The sequence below is a fragment of the Falco peregrinus genome, chromosome 8 (assembly GCF_023634155.1).
Source record: "Falco peregrinus isolate bFalPer1 chromosome 8, bFalPer1.pri, whole genome shotgun sequence".
Classification (NCBI taxonomy): domain Eukaryota; kingdom Metazoa; phylum Chordata; class Aves; order Falconiformes; family Falconidae; genus Falco; species Falco peregrinus.
The window spans coordinates 8,969,127-8,990,798 of NC_073728.1; the positions used below are offsets into that span (position 1 = coordinate 8,969,127).

General features: G+C 48.4%; 1 protein-coding gene across 12 annotated transcripts in view; it reads right to left on the bottom strand.

Annotated features, from left to right (window-relative positions):
* Positions 1-13,800: 13,800 nt before the first annotated feature.
* The window catches only part of COL6A3 (collagen type VI alpha 3 chain), a 63,272-nt gene continuing 55,400 nt past the window's right edge, over positions 13,801-21,672 (bottom strand). For 8 of the 12 annotated variants that reach the window (XM_027796717.2, XM_055811818.1, XM_055811824.1 and 5 more), the window contains 5 exons: positions 21,591-21,665; positions 19,300-19,479; positions 19,134-19,187; positions 14,408-14,578; positions 13,801-14,194 (listed from right to left, as the gene is read on the bottom strand). In XM_027796717.2, coding sequence (XP_027652518.1) covers positions 14,154-14,194; positions 14,408-14,578; positions 19,134-19,187; positions 19,300-19,479; positions 21,591-21,665 — 521 coding nt within the window. In that variant the 3' untranslated portion in view covers positions 13,801-14,153. The remainder of the gene's footprint in view (positions 14,195-14,407; positions 14,579-19,133; positions 19,188-19,299; positions 19,480-21,590; positions 21,666-21,672) is intronic. The other 4 variants (XM_055811819.1, XM_055811821.1, XM_055811820.1 and 1 more) reach the window with 4 other exon arrangements.

Below are 21,672 nucleotides of genomic sequence, written 5' to 3' on the forward strand. Positions count from 1 at the left end.
AATAGAGAAACATTATTTTAGGCTCACAGGCTGATTTTGTTCTGATGGACTTTGAAGCTGGATGCATAAAACTCTGGCCGACTCGCACACCCTTGACTGCAGCCGGAGCCTGAGGGATGTGCCTGCCCTCACACTTCATCCTGCTCCAGGCTGCAAAAAGTTTAGGAGATGCTAATGCAGCCCTCAGCATCTCCCAGACATCTGGTTTGGCTGGCTCCTTATTTCCAGCAAGCTGGTAAGAGGCCTGGTCCTGGTCTATGAACACAGCCCAACCGACAGCCAAGCCCTGAGTTTCTTCAGTAGATCTATGTAGTCCCGAGGAGGGAAACACCGCATTCGTGGAGCCCAACGGAGTAATGCGGGACCACCTGCTCATACCTAAAACTCCCCCACTGTAATTTAATTGCAGTCTAGTTAATCTCCACTCCTATGCAGAGAGTGATTTACTGGTTTTACATGTGGACTGGGAATACACAGGAGGAAAAGTATCAGGGTTTGTCCTTGATTTGGAGGCAGAAGAAGCATTTTTTTAAAATCCAGTGAGCTTAAGGTGAGTGCGGGAGTGAACATGATGCTTACCTGGGTCACGGTACCTGCTGCTCATCATTTGGAGGATTAGGTTCACGCTTTTAATAGGAAATGTGTGCTGGTGCCATAAAACCTTGAGGTGATCGCATCTTTTTCTGTATCAGCATGAGGCTTTCCCTGCAGCCCTTTTCCAGCAGGCTTCCAGCTCGCTGTGCGTGTCCATGGCAGCTGGGCTGCTACCACCTCTCAGCTGATTGCAAACAGGCCGATGCACTCGGTCATGCGTCTCCCTTCCTCAGTAGCTGGCCTATGCTCTCACATCATGCTTCTCATTCCTCCTTTTTACTCTTCCAAAACATCTCTGCTCCACTCCCTTCTCTGTGTTCCCACCCTCCCATCTCTTCTCATGGGTGTCCTGCCCTGACCCTTTGCCACACACAGGGTTTGTCTCTGGCACATCACAGGGGCTTCAAACAGCAATGACAAGCTGCCTATGAACCTGTTTTTTTACCTCCAGCCCTGGGTGACAAGGTGTGAGATAGGGCTGTCCCTGCTGGACCCTCAGGCCTGGGGAGAGAGCTGCAATGAGAAGAGTTGCTATTGCAGAAGGATGGAAAAGCCCTGTGCCAGCAGGGCTTGGTGTGCCATCACCCCATTTTAGGGTAGGGTAGCATCCCTGCAGCTGATACACAGAGAAGCAGCCCCCCTGCTCCACTCCCCATGGCACACCTCTGGTTCCCATGCTAATGACAAACAGCTTAAAACATGCTCGAACCTCACTTGCTTTTGGCACATTTTCAAGAGATTGGTGGGGCTGGGTTCACCGTCAAGAGGAAAGTCTCCTTATCTGCCTTGCCTCGCTTATAAAATCACTTCCAGGAGATCGCAGCACAGCTGGGGCAGCCGTAGCTACGCAAGGGCTGGGTTTTTCTCCGTTGCTCTGTGTTGGCAGCGTCAATTTTGTTTGCATGGTTTGCTGGGTCTGGGGGTACAAGCCATCTCCATCACCGTGCTCTGCCTGAGGACAAGCCAGCCCATGGATGTCCTCTGAGTTGGCTCCCACAGGGACAGTACAAATAAAATCTGGTCTTGCAGATGCTTTTGCAATTCCCGGAGGATGGTTAAGAGGCTTTATCAGTGGCTTATTGCAAGCGAGGTGAGGAGTACTGGGGTACCCAAGGTACAGGTGAGGTACCAAAAGAGATGATGCTTCGGGCCATGTTGTAGCTGACCAGGGGAAGCAGGTCATGAATGGGGGCACAAAACACGGCCATCGTACAAGGCAACGAGAGGAACAGCTGTTTTGCACAAATAGAGCAATGCGGCGTATGTGGGGTTTTGGTAACAGGGTTCATCTGTGACTGAAGCACGTTGCTGTACAATTTGTGCAGTTTTTCTGGGAAAATGTGACGGTATTTTTCACTGGATGGACCAGATGTGATGTGGAGAGGTAGCGGACAAGCCACCCCACAGGCTTTCCCATGGGACTCCATCCCCGCAGTGTGGTCCTGATCACGTTGCAACCAGAGCAGACAATGGCTATGGCACAAGTATTCAAGTTGTTGGGCTATTAACCAAATTCTCCTTTTTTTTTTTTTTTCCACCAGCCTGGAGAGCCCTTAAAGCAAGAGACAGCAGCTGTAACATCAGCAAGGGACCTTTTCCAAATCTCACATGGGGATTCATGGCTGCAAATCATCCTTCTGCCTTAAGCAGCTCCGAGAGCAGACTGGCCAAGCAAGGTCTTTCAAACATTTGCATCTTCAAACGGTGGGTTATTTACTTGCATCCATCATTGTCTGAGTACATGCTGCTGTTGTTCCCCACCACGAGCCGCACAGTTAGCAGAGGCAGAATTACCTGCTCGTACTTGTATTATTTACATGCAGGGTTCAAAAGGTGTTTAAATTAATATGATTTTCCCCCTCATTTCTGGGTTTGGCAGGTAGGCTGTTTTCAGCAGAGAAGGGGCTCCCTTGGCTCCGTGGCCTGCCCTGGTCCCCAGCCCACCCCTTGTCCCTTCTGTGAGTTGTTGTAGACCCATGTGCACTTGGCCTCAAAAGGTTTTCTTTCTTTTTGCTTTTTTCTTTCTTTTCCCTTTTTTTTCTGTTTTCTTTTTCCTTTCTTTTTCCTTTTTTTCCTTTCCTTTTTCCTTTTTTTCCTTTTTTCTTTTTTCTTTTTCCTTTTTTTCCTTTTTCCTTTCTTTTTCTTTCTTTTCTTTGCTCTTTTCTCTTTTTCTGTTTATTTATTTTTATATTTTTTTTCTTTTTCCCCTTTTCCTTTTTTCTTTTATCTTTTTCGTTCTTCCTTTTTCTTTTTAGCCCTCCTTTTTCTTGTGCTGCCTTTTTTCCCTTCCCTCCTCAGTCAGGCTGGCAGCACCCCAGTGATGAGCTAATGCGGCTCGCCGCTGGGTCCCGGATCTGTGTGGGAGGCAGTGAGACGATGCTTAGCTGTGGCTCAGCCGCGGTCGGGGTCCAGCCCCAGCCCGGCGAGCGTGGGGCTACCGTGTGCCGTCAGAGCCGGGGCAGCCAAGGAGCAGATCCAGGCAGCCAAGTGCTGGTTTTACTGGTGGGGCTAGGAAGGGATTGCAAAAGTCAGACGGTATCTGAGCTTGGGGTTCGTCCCGGCTGCTGGATGAAGGAGAGCAAGGGAAAAGCATCACTGTGCCCTGCAGAGGGGAGAGGGGTGGAGTGGGTTGACTGGCCACCCTGAGGCTGGGGTGGTGGGTCCTGAAGTCTGGCTCAAACCCACCCCATTGCAAGGAGGTAGAGCCTGGGGGAGGGTGTTGAGGTGATTGTGTTCTCCTCCATTTCCATCCTATTGCTCATATCCATCATCCTCCAGCTGCTCAGCAGGCTGGACAAACATCATGTACATTTTAATGTTAGATTTCTTTTTTCCTGTTTTCAGCCTCCAAAATAGCACAGTTGGATGTTATTCCTAGGGGATGCCATCAGTAACAAGTTTGGGACCATACTGTCTCCCTTGCAATAACCATATTAATCCATTTACAAGTGGCTTTCCAACATATCCATAAATGTTCAGCAACAATTCTTGGAATAATTGTGTGCTTGCTTTAAAAAATGCAAATATTTATCTTCTTAAACCAGCCTTATGCCTTGCCTGAAATCAGGTGTCCAGCAGTGCCGGCTGTATCATACAGCAAAAGCTTCTGCCGGGGCTCTCCGCTGAGGCCAAAGGTGGGTGAAATTGTGGTGGTCTGTGCTCGGAATGGTGGTGGTCACCAGATTTCCCTGCCAAGGCATTTTATTGCAACATATATCCCCGTTGTGCTCCTTTGAGCAAGAGAGGCATTGCATTACATTGGGCATAGATGTGGCGATGCACAGAAATGTACATAGAAAAGGTAAAGAAAGTACCTCCTCAGCCCCTTTTCCACTAGACCATCTCTCTCCTGCATCTCTTGCTCCACATCTGCATGACCTCCCCGCCACCCATATCTCTGTGCAATACAAACCGGCTCTGGTTTTATTTCAAAACACCTTAAGAAATATAATTCTAATTCCCTGTTGTCCCCAGGCACTGGGAGCTCTTTGAAGCAAAGAAATGATCAGAAGGAGTCCTGTAAGATGCCTTCTCCTTCTCTGTCCAGCCTCTGCATGTTCAACTTCCAGGTGTTGGATGTTCAGGGCAAGCTAATGACTGATGAAGAATTATTTTGTGCTCTGCAATACTGAGCTGCCAGAGTCTTGCAATGGCATTCAATGGGAAGTATGCTGCAAGATGCAGCTTGGGCACTGCAGCATCATCTTTCCAGCTCTTCCAAAGTCCACCACGGGCCGCTAGTGATGTTCCCAGGGCTTTGCAGCTGGGAAATAGCAGCGACCTCCTGAGAGGGCCTGATGTCACAAGATTTTTCAGCTTGATTTCCAGAGTAGTGGTCTGGATGTGCTTCAAACTTCTGACTGCTTTTTCCGAGTGTGGAGTTGTTGCTCAGGGTTTTAATCCTTTTTTTTTTTTTTTTTCTTTTTTTTTTTTTCCTTCTGGACTCTCCTTTCCCCAGTGCTCAGACCATCTTGTGCAATTGGTGTCCCTTTCTAGACACATCTGTGAAAAATGCAGAGAATTCCTGAGAGTGGTGCAGTGGAAATTCCTGAGATTTCTGGTGCGGACAGACACATAAGGAGCTGGGGCTGGGGAAGAGGAGAAGGCAGGAGTTTGGGAGGTACCTCTTCTGCAGAAACAAATCCTTTCTACTCATCCTCTCCAGGCTGCACCTGCAAGAGGGTTATTCAACCCATGGTAAACCAGAACTGCAGGTAGACTCACACATTATTTGTAGCTACGCTGAGTTTTTGTAACTACTTTTGTGCCTCTGGCAGGCTGGGGGCTTGCAAATGGATCTTGGACCTCTCCCTGCCATGCACAGCACAGTCAGCTGGAGCCAACCCTGCCCATGCATGCAACTCCCTGCCATGCAGGAGATGCTCTCCCCTGCTTCCAAACATCCAGGTAATTTCCATGCATGGCTGAAAAATGCCAAGGGAGCAAAGACGTGATGAAAGCTCATTGGGAGGCAGTGGATTTTGGCGATGCCCAGGAGGCACAGCTGCCACCCCCACCCCTTGTGCCAGCCACTCCCATGCTGCTGCTGAGGCAGGGAAACTCATCACATGCAGCCTGTCTCATGGCTGGAGGAGCTCGGTGGGATGCGCGGTTGTGGGGCATGCAGCACCCCAGGGTAGCGAGGGAGGTTTTGCAAACCAGGTCAGGATGAAGCCCTGACCCAGGAGCTGCCCCTGCACAGGGACACCCATCTGGGAAAATGTTTGAGCCCACGCCTGCAAGGAGGGGAGCCAGGGGCATGGGTGCCCAGGGATCAGCACGGCACTGGTTTGCTAAATCCTCAAGCCCTCATGGAAGAGGACTGAGCTTACCACTTACAGGCACAGGCTATCAAAGAAAATTTGCAAGGGGGATGTTCTCCTCCCCATCTTTACGTGACCACCAGCATTAGATGGCCCTGCGATGGAACACAGCTGTAGGGACAATGCACAGGGCTGACCAGAGTACAGCCTGCTCTTTTGCAATGAGTTTGGCTCCGGACCACAAACAAAAATGCCTTTTTAGTCCCAAAAACAAAATTAAAAAAAGAAAGAAAGGAGGCAGCATTCCAGCAGCTGCCTGTTGCAGCGGCAGAAGAAAAGGCGTGGAAACGAGGTGCCGTTTTCAGTGTGCTGCTTCCTAATGGAACTGGGATCTCAGACTGGGGGCTTTGAATGAAAGGGGGGGGGGTCAGATGGAGGAGGGATTGAAAAAGCTATTGAATGGCACCTAAGCGGGGGGGGGGCGCAGATGTGCAGGTGATGGCTGCTGGTTCCCGAAGCCGTGGGGTGCTGCAAGCCCAGCATGGGAAGGGTCACTATCCAGTTCCCCATGCTCACACCCCTTCCCAAGGCAGCTGGAGCTGGCCTGTGTGGGAGGCAGAAAAACTGGTCAGATTGGGGGAAAAGTACAAAAAATGAGAGGTAATCTCCAGTCAAGCTCTTTAATCTGGGGTTAACCCCATTCCCTGAATCCACACAGGCACGGTGCCTGGCTTCCTTGCTTGCCTCCCACTTTCAGGATTAAGCTGGCTTTAGTACCAAATACTTCAGAGCTCATTAAGCTCTTCCAAACAGCAGATATTTTTCTAACACTAACAAGGCTTTTGCACTTGGCTGCTGAACCTGGCTAATCTGCCCTGTCCTGCTGGGAAGTGGGTGAAAAGGGGCTGTTTGGGCTGTGTTGTGAGGGTGCTGTGACTGGGCCTATTTCAAGAAATAGACTCCCTTGGGAGGAGAATTATAATTCTTGCTATGAGAATTAGCGCATTTCCTAAGATTAGAAGCAATATGCAGATACCACCTAACGCAGCTACCATGAGCTCTGAGGTTCCCAAGCTGCACTTAGTCTGTTGTACCGCTGTGTAATGAGCTGTTACTGTTCTCAGAGGCCTGTGGGCTTCTCCGCTGAAGTTTTTTCAGGATAACATTTGCATTTTTATGTTTCCTGTTGGACAGCTTGTTGCTTTAAGTCCCGGATTGGCACCTACAACCTGCTTTGCATCTGCAGGCTTTTAGGTATGAAGATGGAGTGCAGCTTCCAGGCTGCTCTGGAGGTGCCAATCTGCCTTTCTCCCATGACTGATCCATCCTAGGGGAGAAACAGAATTAAATAAAATATCTAAGCTTAGTAAGCAGCCAGCCTGGGACCACCTGCATCCATTGCTGGGGTGGCATAGAGGGTGATGCAGAGCTGCTGTGCTTTTGCCCATGGTCTGCATCCCAAGGGAAAGGGCTGGGGGATGAGAAAGCATGGAGGAAACGAAGGAATCTTACAACGCAACCAAGGTCGGTGGGGATTTTGAGTAATTCTTTTGGAAACAGCTACAGAATCTGGCAACTTTTTGCTGTGTGTCAAACTGTCAGCCAGTCTGTTCAAAATCCACCCCTGCATTTCTCCGAGCACCGCCAGCCCAGGAGTCCAGGGAGCTGGATGTTTCACCCGGCTAGCCGTGCAGGGACCCCAGCACGCAGGGCAGGAGCGGGTGCTGGAGCTCGTTGGTTTTTCCAAAATAATTTCTTGTTTCTAGCAGCCTTAAAAAAATGGACTGAGTCAAAATGCAATGCCCTGAGAGCAGCAGAGGTGGGGGTTAATGGGAAATGTCAGGCTCACTGTATTTAATCTTCCTGCTGCAAAACATCTCTTGTAAACCATTGATCACCATTCACTTAGAAAACCATTCTTGCCACAAAAACCTGCCAGATTTCCGGGGGGAAAAGTGTGAGCAGTGTGTGAGCGTATTTAGCTTTCCTTTCCAAATGGCATTTGTTTAAACTTTTAGTTGCTAGACAGTAAGTGGTAATGCTTCCATCTGAGATTCATGTGTGCTGTAGTTAATCCATCAGTAAATACAAGGATGCTCTAAGGGCTGGAGTAGGGAAGCAGCAGCGAGCTGGGCAGGGGAGACTGAAACACGTATGCTGTAGAAGAGTGGCCACAGCGGGCCAGTTATTTCCAAAGCAGGCTGTGTCATGCCCTTTGCAATATTCCCGTCAATCTAAGGTTCATTTTTTTTCATTAACCTCCAACACAATCTTCCCGTCTGCAGAATTAATCACTGCTGGAAAGCTAGACAAGTATTTTAGAAATAACAAACTACTTCTTTCATCCGTAGCAACTTTTTTGCGGGCCTTTCAGTTCCATTTCAGTTTATTGACCATGCTCCCAGTCTTGCAGATCCCATTTATAAGCTTTATATAGTGCTTACACTCTTAAATAGTTTCTGCCTTTTATTAAGAGTGACAGCTTATTTGGCCTTTGCCCACCAGGATGTCCTAAAATTGAGACACTCGCATCTCAGGTGAGATTCCCAGCAGCACACTGGGGTGCTTTCATCCCAGGTTTGGAAACTAATTTTTGGTAGGTTCAAGAGGTGGATGTTATTCCTAGGGTATTTCCCTGCTTGTCTAGGCACTGAGCTAGAAGGGTGAGCTAGGTCTGGAAATCCCCACTGCTCACAGTGGGCTTTTGAAGCCGTGCTGTGTGGTCCCCTCTTGCCAGAGCCTTCCCAAAAGCTTTTCATCACAGGTGGAAGAAGTTGCCCCATCCCTGGGAACACAAGGCAGCACCCGCCTCCCTCTCCCACGTCTCTCTCCCATGTGTCTTACTTGCTCTCTGGGTGGGAAAAATCCCAAAAGATGGGTGCCTTGACCTGCTGCTCTCATTCCCCTTATACCTGCCCTTCCCAGCCCCACTTTCCTGAAGACCACTGCAAAAGCTGTGCCTATGTGCAAATCTTCAATCATCCGCCTGGGTTATAGCTTTATAATATCAGATTTTAATAGAGTAATGCGGTGAGGTCATCGCAGCCGGCTGCACTTTTATTTCGGTGTGGTCGCTATAGCAGCGAATGTCAAAACAAAACATATAGTTCACCAAAGCAAAGTTTCCTGGCTGATGGTGTTCATTTTTCTTTATGAGCAGACTTTGGAAGACAGTGGAGTGGCAGCTAATGGAAACTCCAACGTCTTTCTCCTGTCGGCTCCTCTGTCTCCGCAGCAATCGAGATAAAGGTTAGACATCTGGTTCAGATCTGCTCTGTTTAACAAAAAAAACCCAAAACAACCCACTCCTGCCGTCTTGTAAATCATCCTGCAGCTGGAGGGCAGGCCCAGCTATTCGCTGGGGCTGTTTACCCCGCCATGTCCAATTTAGCCCTGGGTTTTGCTTTTGGAAAGGCTGCGCTTCCAGCGAGCTGCCTGCTGCCATTTTGTGAGCGGTCCCCGGCTGGGCTGGGGCTCCTTGTGGGTGGCAAGGGCTGAGGAACTACCATGGGTTTAGGATTATCTCAGGATTTAAACCATCTGGGATGCTGGTGCCAGTGGCAGGCACGCAGCGGCTGAGCGGTCACCTCAGCTTCTGGGAATGGTGCTTGCTTGCGGGGAGCTCCCTGCGAGATGCTGCTCCCCAGGAGCAACCAGCCCGCCCCAAAGAGCTTGTGGGCACCCAGGGACTGTGACACGTAGGCAGAAAGCAGATAAGCACCTACAAAATCTGGCATCTTCCAGATCCCTTTATCTCATTTTATAATCTCCCTGTGACTCAGAGGTTTAATGATTTTAAGGTCGAGTGATGTATTATTTCCATCTCACAAGCAGGAGGCTGAAGCAAGACGGGACAAAGGGTAGGGTGATGGCCACGCAGAAGCCCTGTGGCCAAGGAAATGCCCACACTTACGTCTCAGCTATCTGAGGATCCTTTTCTCCAGGCTCAGCTGCTTCAAGTTTATCTGCATCTGTGCTGAGGTACTTGGATACACTCCTAATTTCCAGGAATGCCCGGCGTGGAAGACAGCCTTAAACTCTTGACCTTGCAATGTCAACACTCGTGGTGTAGGGCATTGCTTTGGCATGGTGTCACTGGAAAACCCGCTTTAACTGAAAGGAGTGAGGCAGGTACATGTGTACATCTATATACTTTTAGATTGGCTTCTTTTACTGATGTAATAAATTTAATACTGGCTAGTAAAACGTGTCAGAGCCACTTTGCCTCTCCTTGTAAAGATTTCCGAAGAAGGCTATGCAAAGCTACAGCATTAAGAGAACCTAACCAAGCATTAAATGCTGCTGCTATCCTAAATTTAAGGGTCTTGCTACAATGCTTAACTCTGCTACATGTTCTACACTTAATTTTTATTATACCGTCGGTATTATAAGAGGTTATGTCTCTGCTCTGGTGTTAAACCCTGTGGTTTTCACCAGTGGACTCGTAGCTCGCTTGCATCCAAGGGCAGCATGTTTATCCAAAACCCCTGGATTTCAATAAGAGCAAGTGAGATTTGGGACTGGCTATTGCAAAAGCGGTGTTTGTTTGTCCTAGGGACTGTCCACTCTCACACTTTAGGGCAATTATAGAATTGTCTTGAATTTCTGGAGTTTTCTGGGAACTTTTGCAGGGCTGACATAGGTTGGGCTGACCCTGCCTTGGAGATCCCCATGAAGTACAAGTGAGTGTTGGCTTTAATGCTTTGTCTTCAAGTCCTAATGCTAATTCTGTCCCAGTCAGCAGAGCCACCGGCCCTTGTTTTACTAGGGACCCTTCTCATGGAGTATTTCACAGTGGGGTTGCCCAGGGGAAGGCACAAAGTCCTACGTCGCCTCCTACATCCACACCTCCATTTAGGAGCGCATCCTGGTTGCCTAAAATGCATGCCCTTACTGCAAGCGGAGATGCTCATTGGTGGCTGACGTTATCTGCGTGGGGTTGGAAGGTGCAGTAAAGGTTAAGGTGATCCCACGTACATCGTGTAACTGGTGCCCAAGCGTTTCTGAAATGACACATCATGCCTAGATGCAGGCAACCATATCCCACCCATACTGTCTACATCAATGGTCAGACCTGCCTAGTGTCACTTCAGGGTGCCTCAGGGCGTTAGTCTCACAGGCAAGTTTTGCTAAAATGTGTGGCCAAGCCTATCCAAAAGAAGATGCAAGTAGGTCAGAGTAGGAGGCGGCTGCCAGGTTACCATCTCCACGGACACTGAACCTTTTCACGAGATATCTTGGCCATTAGTAGAAGTGGTGTAGCTGTGGTGGTCTGGCAATGAAAGATGCAGTTTATAGGCAGTGATAGTATCTGGTATTAGCTGATGTGCCTCAAGAAAGCAGACTTCCAGGCACACAAGCCCTTTTTGGGCCACAGGCCAAGGATCTGAGAGTATCAGCCAGACCATGGGACATGTCCTCCAGCAGCTCACTCAGGACTCATAATGAAAGATGGAGAAACTTTCAAAACAGCATTAAACCACAGAACCGGTCTTCACCAGGAGACTTTTTGCTTCCAGTAAAGTTTTTTTTTTTTGTTTCACAGCGTGCCTTCAGCTTATAGGAAATCGTTGTTCTTGAGTCCAGCTTTTATATCTTTGCTGTCTCACTTTCAGGCAGGGGTGGAAGACTGATGCTGTACTTTTTAAAGCAAAGTTGTGGGCATTTTTGATGCAGCAGATTCAGATGGGAATTCTGCTTAAAAGTCTGTGTCCTCTAGACTACAGCAGATACCTCCATCACATCTGCCTTGAGTTCACCAACACTGTCTTTATTTCTTCTAGGATGCTGCAAAGAAATAGTTTCACAAAGGGATGCAAACTGTTTAGCCAGAAGTAATTTGTCTGCAGAAAAAAACACCTTAGGGGAGCATCCCCCTCTCCTAACATGGGGGGACTTGGTGACTGGTGGGATGACAGCCAGATCCACAGCACAGGGATGCTAACAAATGGTGAAGGCCACCCCAAAAGCAGCAGGGCACAGCTGTCAGGGCTAACCATCAGCAGCCAGGAGTGAAGCACGCTGCTTGGGGCTCTGCTGGGCAAGGCTGAGCTATTTTTACTCCTGGCCTGATCCCACAGCCACGCTGGCAGATGTGCTCCCAGCTGCAGATGACTTCCATGTGTAACCCCGCGCAGCCGCTGGCCGGGGGCCCGGGGTGTAACGTGCTTCCTTTTCCTTAAAAGGCTTGGGAGAGGCAACTGCAACACCCCGCAGCCCCGGGATGGAAGGGGATGGGGGGGGGCCTTCCCAAGCTGCCTGCTCCCCCCAGCAAGCTGTGGAAGCCTGGGCTGCACCTTTGCATCCCAGAGCACTGCACGGTCCATTGAAAGCAGCTTTCCTGGGAAATGGAGGCGGCACTGGTGTTGGGAAAAACCTTTCCCATGGTGCAGACGGAGAGGTGGGAGGCTGGAGGGAAGGATTTGTGAGTCACTTTGACCTAGCTGCCACTTTCATACCCTGTGAGAGCAAAAAAATGGGGGCCTTGGCCATGCCCCCGTGCACTGGGAAATGCAGGGAAGGCTGCTCTGTCCTCTGGTGCAGCCACAGCTGGCTGCAGCCATTGCAAAAGGCAATTTTTTAAAAAGTTACCCATTCCCCTCTTTTTTAATGAAGCCCTTGTGATGGGCTTGGAGAGGGTGCCAAATAAACAGCACAGCTTCCCTAGCACGGCTGTCAGGGCTAGGCTTACCCTGAGTCAAGCAGCGTCCCTGCTGTCCCCTAACCCTGTGCAAGTGGCTTGGTATTGACGGGAAATTTTGGGATCTGGGCTGCTCTGCGTGCCAAGAATGGTATAAAAGCTGGGACACCCAAAAATGTAGATCCCCATGGGGACAAAGGCCAGAGCAGCCCTATGCACTTCCTTGCCATGATGAATCCACAGCCTCGCCTGCTTGGGCAAGTCACGGTGGGGCTCTCGGGCCCCTGTGAATTGTCTCCAGCATCGATCGGGGAACCTGAGGTGTCTGGCCAGCTTAATTTAGTTTCATAAATGGTGTAATGGAAGGCCAGTTGTTCTGCTGGGAGGACTGCTTTCAAAGAGATCGTGTACAACACATGCGGCATGTCTTGTGGCACGGTCCTTGAAGATCTGCCTGAAGTGCTTCAGAAAGGAGCACCCCAAAGTTTGGGGCACCAGGTTGCCTTCTCCTTGTGGCAGTCCCACCCTGACCCATGGAAGATGACACTGGGTAAGTCCTAAATTGTAGCCTTGGTCTGCTTTTTAGGATTTAGCCAGTGCCCTCTCCCTTGTGGACCTGCTCTGGCTGTGGCATTTGGCCGCCCTGTTGGTGGGGTGTGCCTGCAAGGCTCACTTCTTCCTTCTGAGCATCCCTACCGGGCTGTGGGCAGCGTCATCAACCCCTGCCTGCAGAGCACGGCTGAGGCTCGGGGAAATCTAGGACACCAGCCCCACCGCCCAGAGCTGCCCTGTGCCCAGAGGTCGAGTTCAGCTGCCTCTTGCTTTTGGGAGGGATTTCTGGAGGGGCAGGGGAATGCGCATTGTTGCTGTGAATGCAGCTGCCTTGGGTGAGCTCAGAGGACAGGCATAGCCTAGGGTAAAATAGTCATGGCTACGGGCAGCAAAGGAGACACCCGAAAATGCCCATAGGGTCATTGAGTCACGCAGGTTGGAAGGGACATCCAGGATGGCTCTGATCAACACCCTGCTGGAAGCAGGGCCAGCTGAGGCTGGGTTGCTCAGTGCTATATTCAGTTGAGCTTAAAATTCCTCCAGGATGGAGATTTCACAACCAAGACATCTTGGTTTCCAATTTTTTCCAAGATGGAAAACTCTGGGTTACCAGCAGCATCTCAGTGATGTCCCCCTGAATATCCACACTACAGACATCCTCCCTTTAAGGGTCAGTGGGATTTCTCTCCAGATACATGCTTTCCAGGCCCTGGAAAATTACTCCACTGATGCTCAACATGGCTTTTACAAAGACAAAAACATGAGTTTCTCAAAACCTCCATTAGACTTTATTTAAAAGTTCTTTGTATAGACTTCCTGACACAGAATTCACAATAAAAATAAAATCCCCCTCCCACCCACTGCTCCCTCTCCCCAAATTGCTTTGCTTTGTATTTTATAAAACATACAACATCAGAAGAATGCCAGAGGCATCCTACACCACAATTTAAAAATTTGTTAACTGAGGCCTTGGTCCCAGCAGTGCATTTGCATTTGGAAACTTTGCTTCCTTTTCCTTGCTAGTTCGGTTGGCCACATATGTTACAAATGCATACAAGAGATCTAGTTTAAAATCTAATCCAGCAAAGGGTGAAAACAAAAAAATAAAAAAAAGGAAGAATGAAAAATTGAACCACTTGTTTATCAGAATTAGCTACTCTCTTACATGAAGGCTTCCCCTGTAAAGTTATGCTCAGTTACGAAAACAATGAAAGCAAGCATGTAACAGTTGCAGTGAAGTTATTATGATTTTTTTTTTGGTCTCATTTTTATGGTGCCTTAGATAGGCAGACTGCCGGAATCAGAAAGAAAGGGTAATTTAGAGACATGTTGAGAGACAGTAACAATCTGCAATTAGGTAAATATTTGGTAATGTTGAAGCTATACAATATAACCCGGACACATGTAGCACTCAGTCCACAAACAGTTTAGCACCATATTGATAGGTCATGCAGCAAAACACTTTCTTCAAGGTTTGCTTGGAAGTTAAAAGCATGAAATAGTACAGTGCAAGGTAGTCTATACCCTTAGCTTCTATAGGGGTAAGGTGGCAATGGCTGATGCTCCTGGCTGTCTCAGAGGTATGTGTTGACAGGTCGCTGGCTCTATGTTCCTATAGTTGTCAACACGCCAGGGTTGATGTTACCTGAAAAGGTTTGATGGAGAAAGAGAAAATAAATGAAGTTATTCTGTGCATGGGAAGCCATGCAGGATATTGAGGGAAGGTAAATGAATTAATTGCCAGGACTTGCTATGGAGTCCAGAGGGCCACAAGCAAGCTCATAAAGCCATGCACCGGACTGGAAATGACAGGGACTTGGCTGACCCCCCCCTCTCCAGCTGCACATACGCTGCTTACCAGACACGCAAACTTTTTCACATTCTTTCTGCGTGTTAAATCTGTTCTCGTTGCCTCCACAGCCACCATACCAGAACCGGGCACAGCTCTTGGTCTCAGGGTCGTAGTACCATTTTAGCACAAAGTTCCTGCAGGTCCCCTCGTCTTTTTGCAGCTGGCAGATATCCATGACTGCAGATAAAAGCAGAAGCAAAAAGAGTCAGCAGCAGCATTCCTGGGTGAAACACAACTTCTCTGAATGTATTTGCATGGCAGAGAAGTGCCTGCAAGCAGGGCTGGCATGCAAGCTCAGAAAGGCCGACCGCAGCATAGACATTGCACAACTGTGACTAAATCCCCCTGTTTGCAAAGAGAAGGTCTTTCTTTGGAGATCACCAGCCCTGATCCACAAGCCCTGGGCCATGTTGCTGTAACACATCCACAGAGCTATGCTGAGATGAGGGATGAGTGCTGCATGGCAGCAATTGCCTGCAAATCTCCTGGATTTGGCAGATTCTCAGTGCCAACCTGAGTTGACAGGTCTCAGAACTGGGACAGGACAGGCTGAGCTGCAAGGGAAAAAGTATTTGCACCATCATTTTCCCATCAAAAACACTGGCTTCCTCTGAAAAGAGAAATCTATGTGAAGATGCTCCCAGACCTACCACACACTGCACCCTGGCACCCTGCATCCCTTGCTGGGTGAGTGGGGAACAAATAAACAAAGTACAATGTGTTAAAATGAAATTGCCAAATAAATTTTGGGAAAAAAAAAAAAAAAAGGAAACAAAATCCTGTATTAGCCACTAATTTACCATGAAGTCGTCAAGAAACAAGGCATCCCTTGTACACAGGGATGTGAAAGCACCTCTGCTCAGCACGGCGTAACCATCAGCCATCACAGTTTGTCCTGCAAAAGCCTTGTTACCATAGCCCTGAGTCAGGCAGATCCCAAAAATTTCTGGTATCTCGCTCATCAGTGCCACTTATCTGTACAGCTCCTTGGGCATGAATGAAAAACATAAGTCATCAATCAAACAAGTAAATCAGCCAGCACTGAAAAATGAATGGGGGCGAGAGGGAATCAGACAGGCAAAGTGTGGAGTTTCTCTTACTAGAGGAGTATTTGCAACCAGGACCCCTTTTTTAATTAAGGGGGGGAAAAGTCCTTTACCTTCCTTTTTTTTCCAAAAGCAAAGGTAAATCAATGTATTCGGAGTACACCAGCAATGACTGCTGAGGAAATTCAGATCTTGATGTTATCATCTGATAATTGTGTCTTAGGATCATGCCTTTTGTAAACTAGGTGCCCGAAATCAAGCTACTTCTAAAGGGCTTGCCTGCAATGGTGGTTAACAGCCCCAAGTTTTCTGCAGTCCCCTTGTAACCACATAGGGCCCCCAGAAATAGCCCTTGGTAACAGCAAAGGTGCCTGAACTAATTGAATCCTTGGACCACTCATGTGAAGGCAGGAGTTTGTGAGATCAACAGCTCAATGCTGGTAAAAAAAACCCTAATATTATATTCACTTTTTAATGATTCTGCCTCTCCCAAGCATTAAGAAAAGGCAATCAGCCAGTATTTGTAAGAAGCCGAGAGAGATCTTACCAGGTCTCCGTCCTACCAGAAATAGAGCCCCATCATACCCATGAATTATTACAGGAAAGAATATATAGAGATAGGGTGAGTATATAAAAAGGTGCATTTGCCAGCAATTTTCTTTGGAGCCTGATGAAAGTAAATGTATGCTAAACCCTTCTAAAGTTTTCATGAGAATAAGGGTGCAGAAGATTATCCCTGAAATCCCAACTAGAAAGCAGGTCTGGCAATGGACCCTAGGCAATACAAAAGCCCTGGCAGTGGGTTTACTTTGAAGCAAATTGCAGCTGGTGCTGGTGGCTGCCCAGAGCCCAGGAATGCTGCAGCAAGGCTGGGATGCTCCCAGGATGGACATCCTGCGGCACTCTCCTGTGTGCAGGAGTCCCTCTGTGCTGTGAGCAGCTGAAATGCTCTCTGCCAGAACAGCACTGTGGCCAAAGGGGTCAGGCTCAAGTGGTCCGTGCTGCAGCTGTGATGGACACTGGGTGGTTGGTTTGAGCAGTGGGTTTACTCTTTAGATAGGAGAAGCTGGGAATACGTTCTTTCTAGAAAGGAGATATATGTGAAGGGACGCTGCTGCCCATCATCCCATTCTAAATGCAGCTTTTTGAATCAGGATTTCTTTTTTAATCTCCATTTTTCCTTGGAATTTGAAATCAATATTGATATTCCAATTCAGCTTTGCTTTTGGCTGTAGGAGGCCTCCTACAGCCAAAAGCTTCCCCATGCCTTTGGCAGGCTCTTTCCCATTTTATATTTGGATATTTTTTTTCAGAGTCCATCTCCCTTCTTCCCTGCCTTCCAAAACATTGAAAGCCAGCAGATGTGAATACAAGAATGACTCTACCCCAAACCGTGTGCACCCTTTCAGGATTCCAACCAGTAATCAAAACATTCAGCTGATGGGAGGTATGATACATTTTTCCTCTGCTGCACAGGGTCCAGACAGCCCAGCTTTCCCTCCCTCCATCCCCTTTGGCAGTGGAAGCAGCCTTCAGGATCAGCAGATGCACAGGGAAATTCAACCACCGCTTTAGAGGCAGATCTGACTTCAGGAAAGCTGCTGAAATTTCACTTGAGCTGTAATCCTCAGTTTGCCTGCCCTGATAGTCACACTGCATGGGCTTGTGCCGCCCTTCGCTTTCAGACCACCATCAACCACCACCGAGTAACCCCTCTGGGTGAACCATTGCCTGGCATTTTAACTGAAACCTCCTCCCCCACCAAAAACCTCAAGCCCAAAACACAATAAATAAACCAAAAGCTTATCCACAAATTTCAAAGAATTGATGGAGAGCAAGAGCTAGGGAGCTGAAGTGTGCTTTAAGCTGTGGCTGCCTCTGGCAGGTTCAAAAGAGGGGACAGATACTGTAAGCCAGAATTTTAATTCATCCCACGGAGAAAATGTGCCTGGGCTCCTCAGTTGCACTTACAGTTAATTTTGCCATGGTAAAAATTATTAATAATAACATATTAAAAAATTCAATAAGTAAAGGTTATAAAAAAATATAAAAGGCTTCAAAGGGGTGGTGGGTTGGGTCTGGTGCACATTTTTGCACCCAAAGAGCCCTTAGGTTTGAGAGACTAATTCATTCCTCAGTGCTGCACCTGGCTGCGGTACCTGCTATGGGCTGAACCGAGAGCCCGACCCAATGCCCAGAGTTTTAAAAGCTGATCTGCACACGAACCTCCCATGTCTCTTTTTCCATGGTGGAGTCAAGCTCTGGTTTTGCAGAAAATGAAAAGAGAATAAAGTGGTGAATAGAGCAGGGCGGGCAGAGACGTGAGCGTCCTTCCAGGGCCCCTCAGTTGCTTTTCTTGACTATCTGCCCAGGGCAGAACGGCGCCAAGTTCATGAAATATCACTTTAGCCTGAACCGCAGTTGCTGGAAACATCATCAAGGCATGTGACGATGATCAGAAGGGGCTGGTCTATGGGATGGGGCTAGCAGAAACACACACCCTCAAGAAAAGCACATCAGGGAGGCTTTCTTGCTCTGTGAGGATGAAACCCTGCTCTAGATTGAAGCTACAGGTTTCTGCACAAGCCACAGGCTGCTTCCCCTGGCTGAAAAGTCCTCAAACTGCAACCAGTGGGTCTTTGTCCATGATGCCAGTTTGCAGCCCAGAAGCACCTTGCAATCTTCTTTTTGCAAGCAACTGCTGCCCCAGGCATCTCCATGGCTGGTGGTGACCTCCTCCTCGCTTGCCTGCAGGGGCACCCACAGCTGGACTTGGGCTGCACCACCACCAGTGACAAAAATTCCCAAGTCTGATTTAAGTAGCCTAAAACAGACCTGAGGAAATCAAATGGGTGGGAGGCATCCTTAATTTGCCTTTTCAAACCCTGTTACGACACTGTGAGAATTAAAGCCCTGCAATTAGGTACCACAGCTCACTCCTAAGTTTCCCTCCCATCTCTGCAAAGTGCCCTGAAACACCACGAGAAGCGGCAGGCTGCTATGGTAGCACGGCTTTGCTGCAGCCAGGTTCTCATCTCAACCCCTTGCTGAACTAACACAGGTGATTGCAAGGCTCTACTTCCTTTCCCGGTCTCGAAGAGGTTTGCAAACACAACCCGTTAATCACAGAAAGTCCTTGAGAAGAGGACGTCATTGCCATTTTCCTGTGGGCTCCTCCCTCAACTTTGATTTTTATCTCCTGGTGCAAAACGAAAACATCTGCACGCAAGACCTGAGCCTCGTGGAGTTATTTTCCATCAAGTGTTTTGGTTACAGGCAATGAAACATTTGCAATTCGTTGCATCTCATAAAAGGCACACCGCTGAGCGGTGGCATTGGTTAGTCATGCAATGATAAGAGAAACTGCTTTGGGACCGTGCCACGCTCCCGTTCAGCAACCCACACCTCTCATGAAATCCAGTGCGTGGCTTTGCCATATAGCTGTGGTTTGCACTCAGGTTGTGCAAACACAGTATGTCCTGATGTGACAACATGCATGCAAGGTGACTTGCTCATGCAAAGCAGATGGTAGGGCATGGTCATGTCAAGGAGTAAATGAAAACCAAGTCTATACTACTGGTGATCTTGTATTGGACAAGCTTGGATGCATGCTATGAAATGGTCAAGGTGAAATAATGGATTTGCTTTGATTTGTGATTATTATTATTATTTGGTTTGGGTGTTACCTGATGATAATTTTTTCTCAAGGGGTGGCTGCTGCATGGCTTTCTCAGCTGCTGCTGGAGGAAAAAGTGCGTGGGTTTGGATTTTAAATGATGCATTCTCACCAATCCAAACATTATTTGACAATATGACAAAATACAAAAGGATTAATCCCCATGTGGTACTTACATGGTTTTAAGCATTTGCTAATGCACTCAGCTTCGGCCTCAAATCTATTGGCATTACCACCGCAGCCACCATACCAACCCTGGCTGCAGATCTTGTTTTTGTAGTCAAAGAACCACACAATCTGATAGTCCTTGCACTGCATGCCCATGTCAAAGTCCAGCAAGCAAGGGTCTGGCCAATCTGCATGTCAAAAGGTGCAAAGGTTAAGTGAATCTGAAAGCGTTAAAAGCTGAAAAAGCACAGAGATTGAAAAGAAAAAAAAAAAGCCCGGTACAGGACTGGTGGCATTTCCTTATGGTGTGATTTCTCTTGCTGAATGCAAATCTTCCCCAGCCTCCAGCTTGCCTCTTCCCACTCTTGATTTCATCATGCATCCAAGCCCCAAGTCCCTGGACCATGGTGGTGGGAGCCCCTTACTCCCTGCTGGTGCACACCAGATCAGGCCCTCACACAGCTTCCCCAGTATATTTTCAAAGCCATTTGTGTTGGCAGCAACTTTTAATCCTTAAGTGTATTTATTCTATCTCTAAAGGCAAGCCACACCTGGTAGACTTTAAGGCTGGATGAGAATTTAAACATATGTTCCTTTCCTGCCCAGAAATGATAATTTAGGTCCAAATCCCAGAGCTTTTATTAGCAAGGATAGGCCATCCCTGCTAGCAGCTGCTTTGACTATATAAGGAGGGCAAAATCTGGGGCTTCCTTGGAGGTCTGTCCGAAGATTTACAGATGGGTCTCTCCCGCTGCACAGAGAACCAGAGAAGACTCAGCTAAACAACCCATCCCAAATCCCCTGCCCTGTTTAACCTCTTTAGTCCTGTTGAAAAACTTCAGATTAGCATCCTTGGGGAATGTTTCCCCCAAATTGCTGGCTGCCATGAATCCTCGGGCAGAAACATTTGCTACAAGTGGGTCAACAAGAGTAGCTGAGATTGCGAGGTCTGCGTTGAAGCGCAGAGTGAGCACACAGCACATCCATTTTCCTTCGGGCAGACCTACGCAAGCCTGCACACCTTGTTTCCAAAGGGGTGGCATACAAGGGGTTAAACAAAGCCATAGGGGATGCATGTCACCTGGTGGGGACAAGCCAGGTGAAGGCTTCAGAGGGGATGTCAGTGTCAGGGAGAGGGACCAAATGAGTGGGAACACATAGGAAGTGTGGGATGATGGGACATGCAGCAAGGCAGCAATGAGATGGTCCTGCACGGCCAGGGTGATACCACCAGCCAGGCATGAGGTCTGTGCTCATCCCTTTCAACGTGAGCAGCCAGACCCCAGCAGTAGCTTTGCAACTCTTGTTGGCTGAACGCACTGAGCAGCAGCATCTCCCCATGCTCTTACATCACCTCAGGAAGAAAATGAGCCACAGTGCAAGCGAAATGCTTAAAGCAAAACATGGGAGTGATGATAGAGGGATGAGCTCTGGATGCCAGATCCATAGCTGGTGCCTGTGAGGGTGTTGTGCTGCTTTATGAAGGTTGAAAGCCCTTGCAGACCCTTGGAGAAAGGGTTGCCACCTGGCATTTACAGTACAACTGAGTCTAATGGCACTGATATAATGAGCTTGATGTCAACAAAAGCAATGAGATGGCATATTAACAGCTACAGTGATTATGGATTATTAACAGAGGTTGATGAGATTAACAACAACGTAGGGGCTGACAGCTTGCTCATTGAGAGGTTTACTACATACACCACTGGTGGCAGAGAAATAGGGAATGGGCAGATGGGTGAAACTGGAGGGAGGCCACCAATTAGCCACATCTATGGAAATGTTTGACACTAACTCCCCTGCAGTCCTTGGCTTTTGGTCAAGCCCTTGTTGAGAGTTGTGCCTTTGCCCCAGATGGGGAGAGAGGGAGCAAGCAAGTATCAGGCAAAGTTCTGCATCCACACCTGCATCTATGCCTGCCAGGGAGGCCATGGGGCACAGCGTCTCCCTAGAGAGCAACCAGCGCCTGGGCCCTGGCTCATCTCCCATCCTTGCAATGGAAACAGGACCTGTTTTGAATCCCCCATGAAGATCACAGCAACTTCAGGGGACTCTGGATCCAGCATGGGGCAGAGACCCCAATACAGGGCTGAGACCCACATGGCCAAGGATGTCATCAGGGTCACGATCTGTTGGCTCTGCAAAGGAAATGACTCGCAGATCTTTCGGTCCCAGCACAGCTCAGAGAAGGAATGGGTTTAGGAACAGGCAAAGTGAAGCTCAGTGCAAATGGCCAGGCTCTTGATGGGGGTCTAGGCAGAGCCCCCAGCTCAGTACTCTCACCGTCACCCATACTCACCACTGTTGGGCCCTTCTAGCGGCTCGGTGTTGAGCATCATGTTGGCCAGGGACACCTTGGGCTGTGCCAGGGTCTCTGGGGA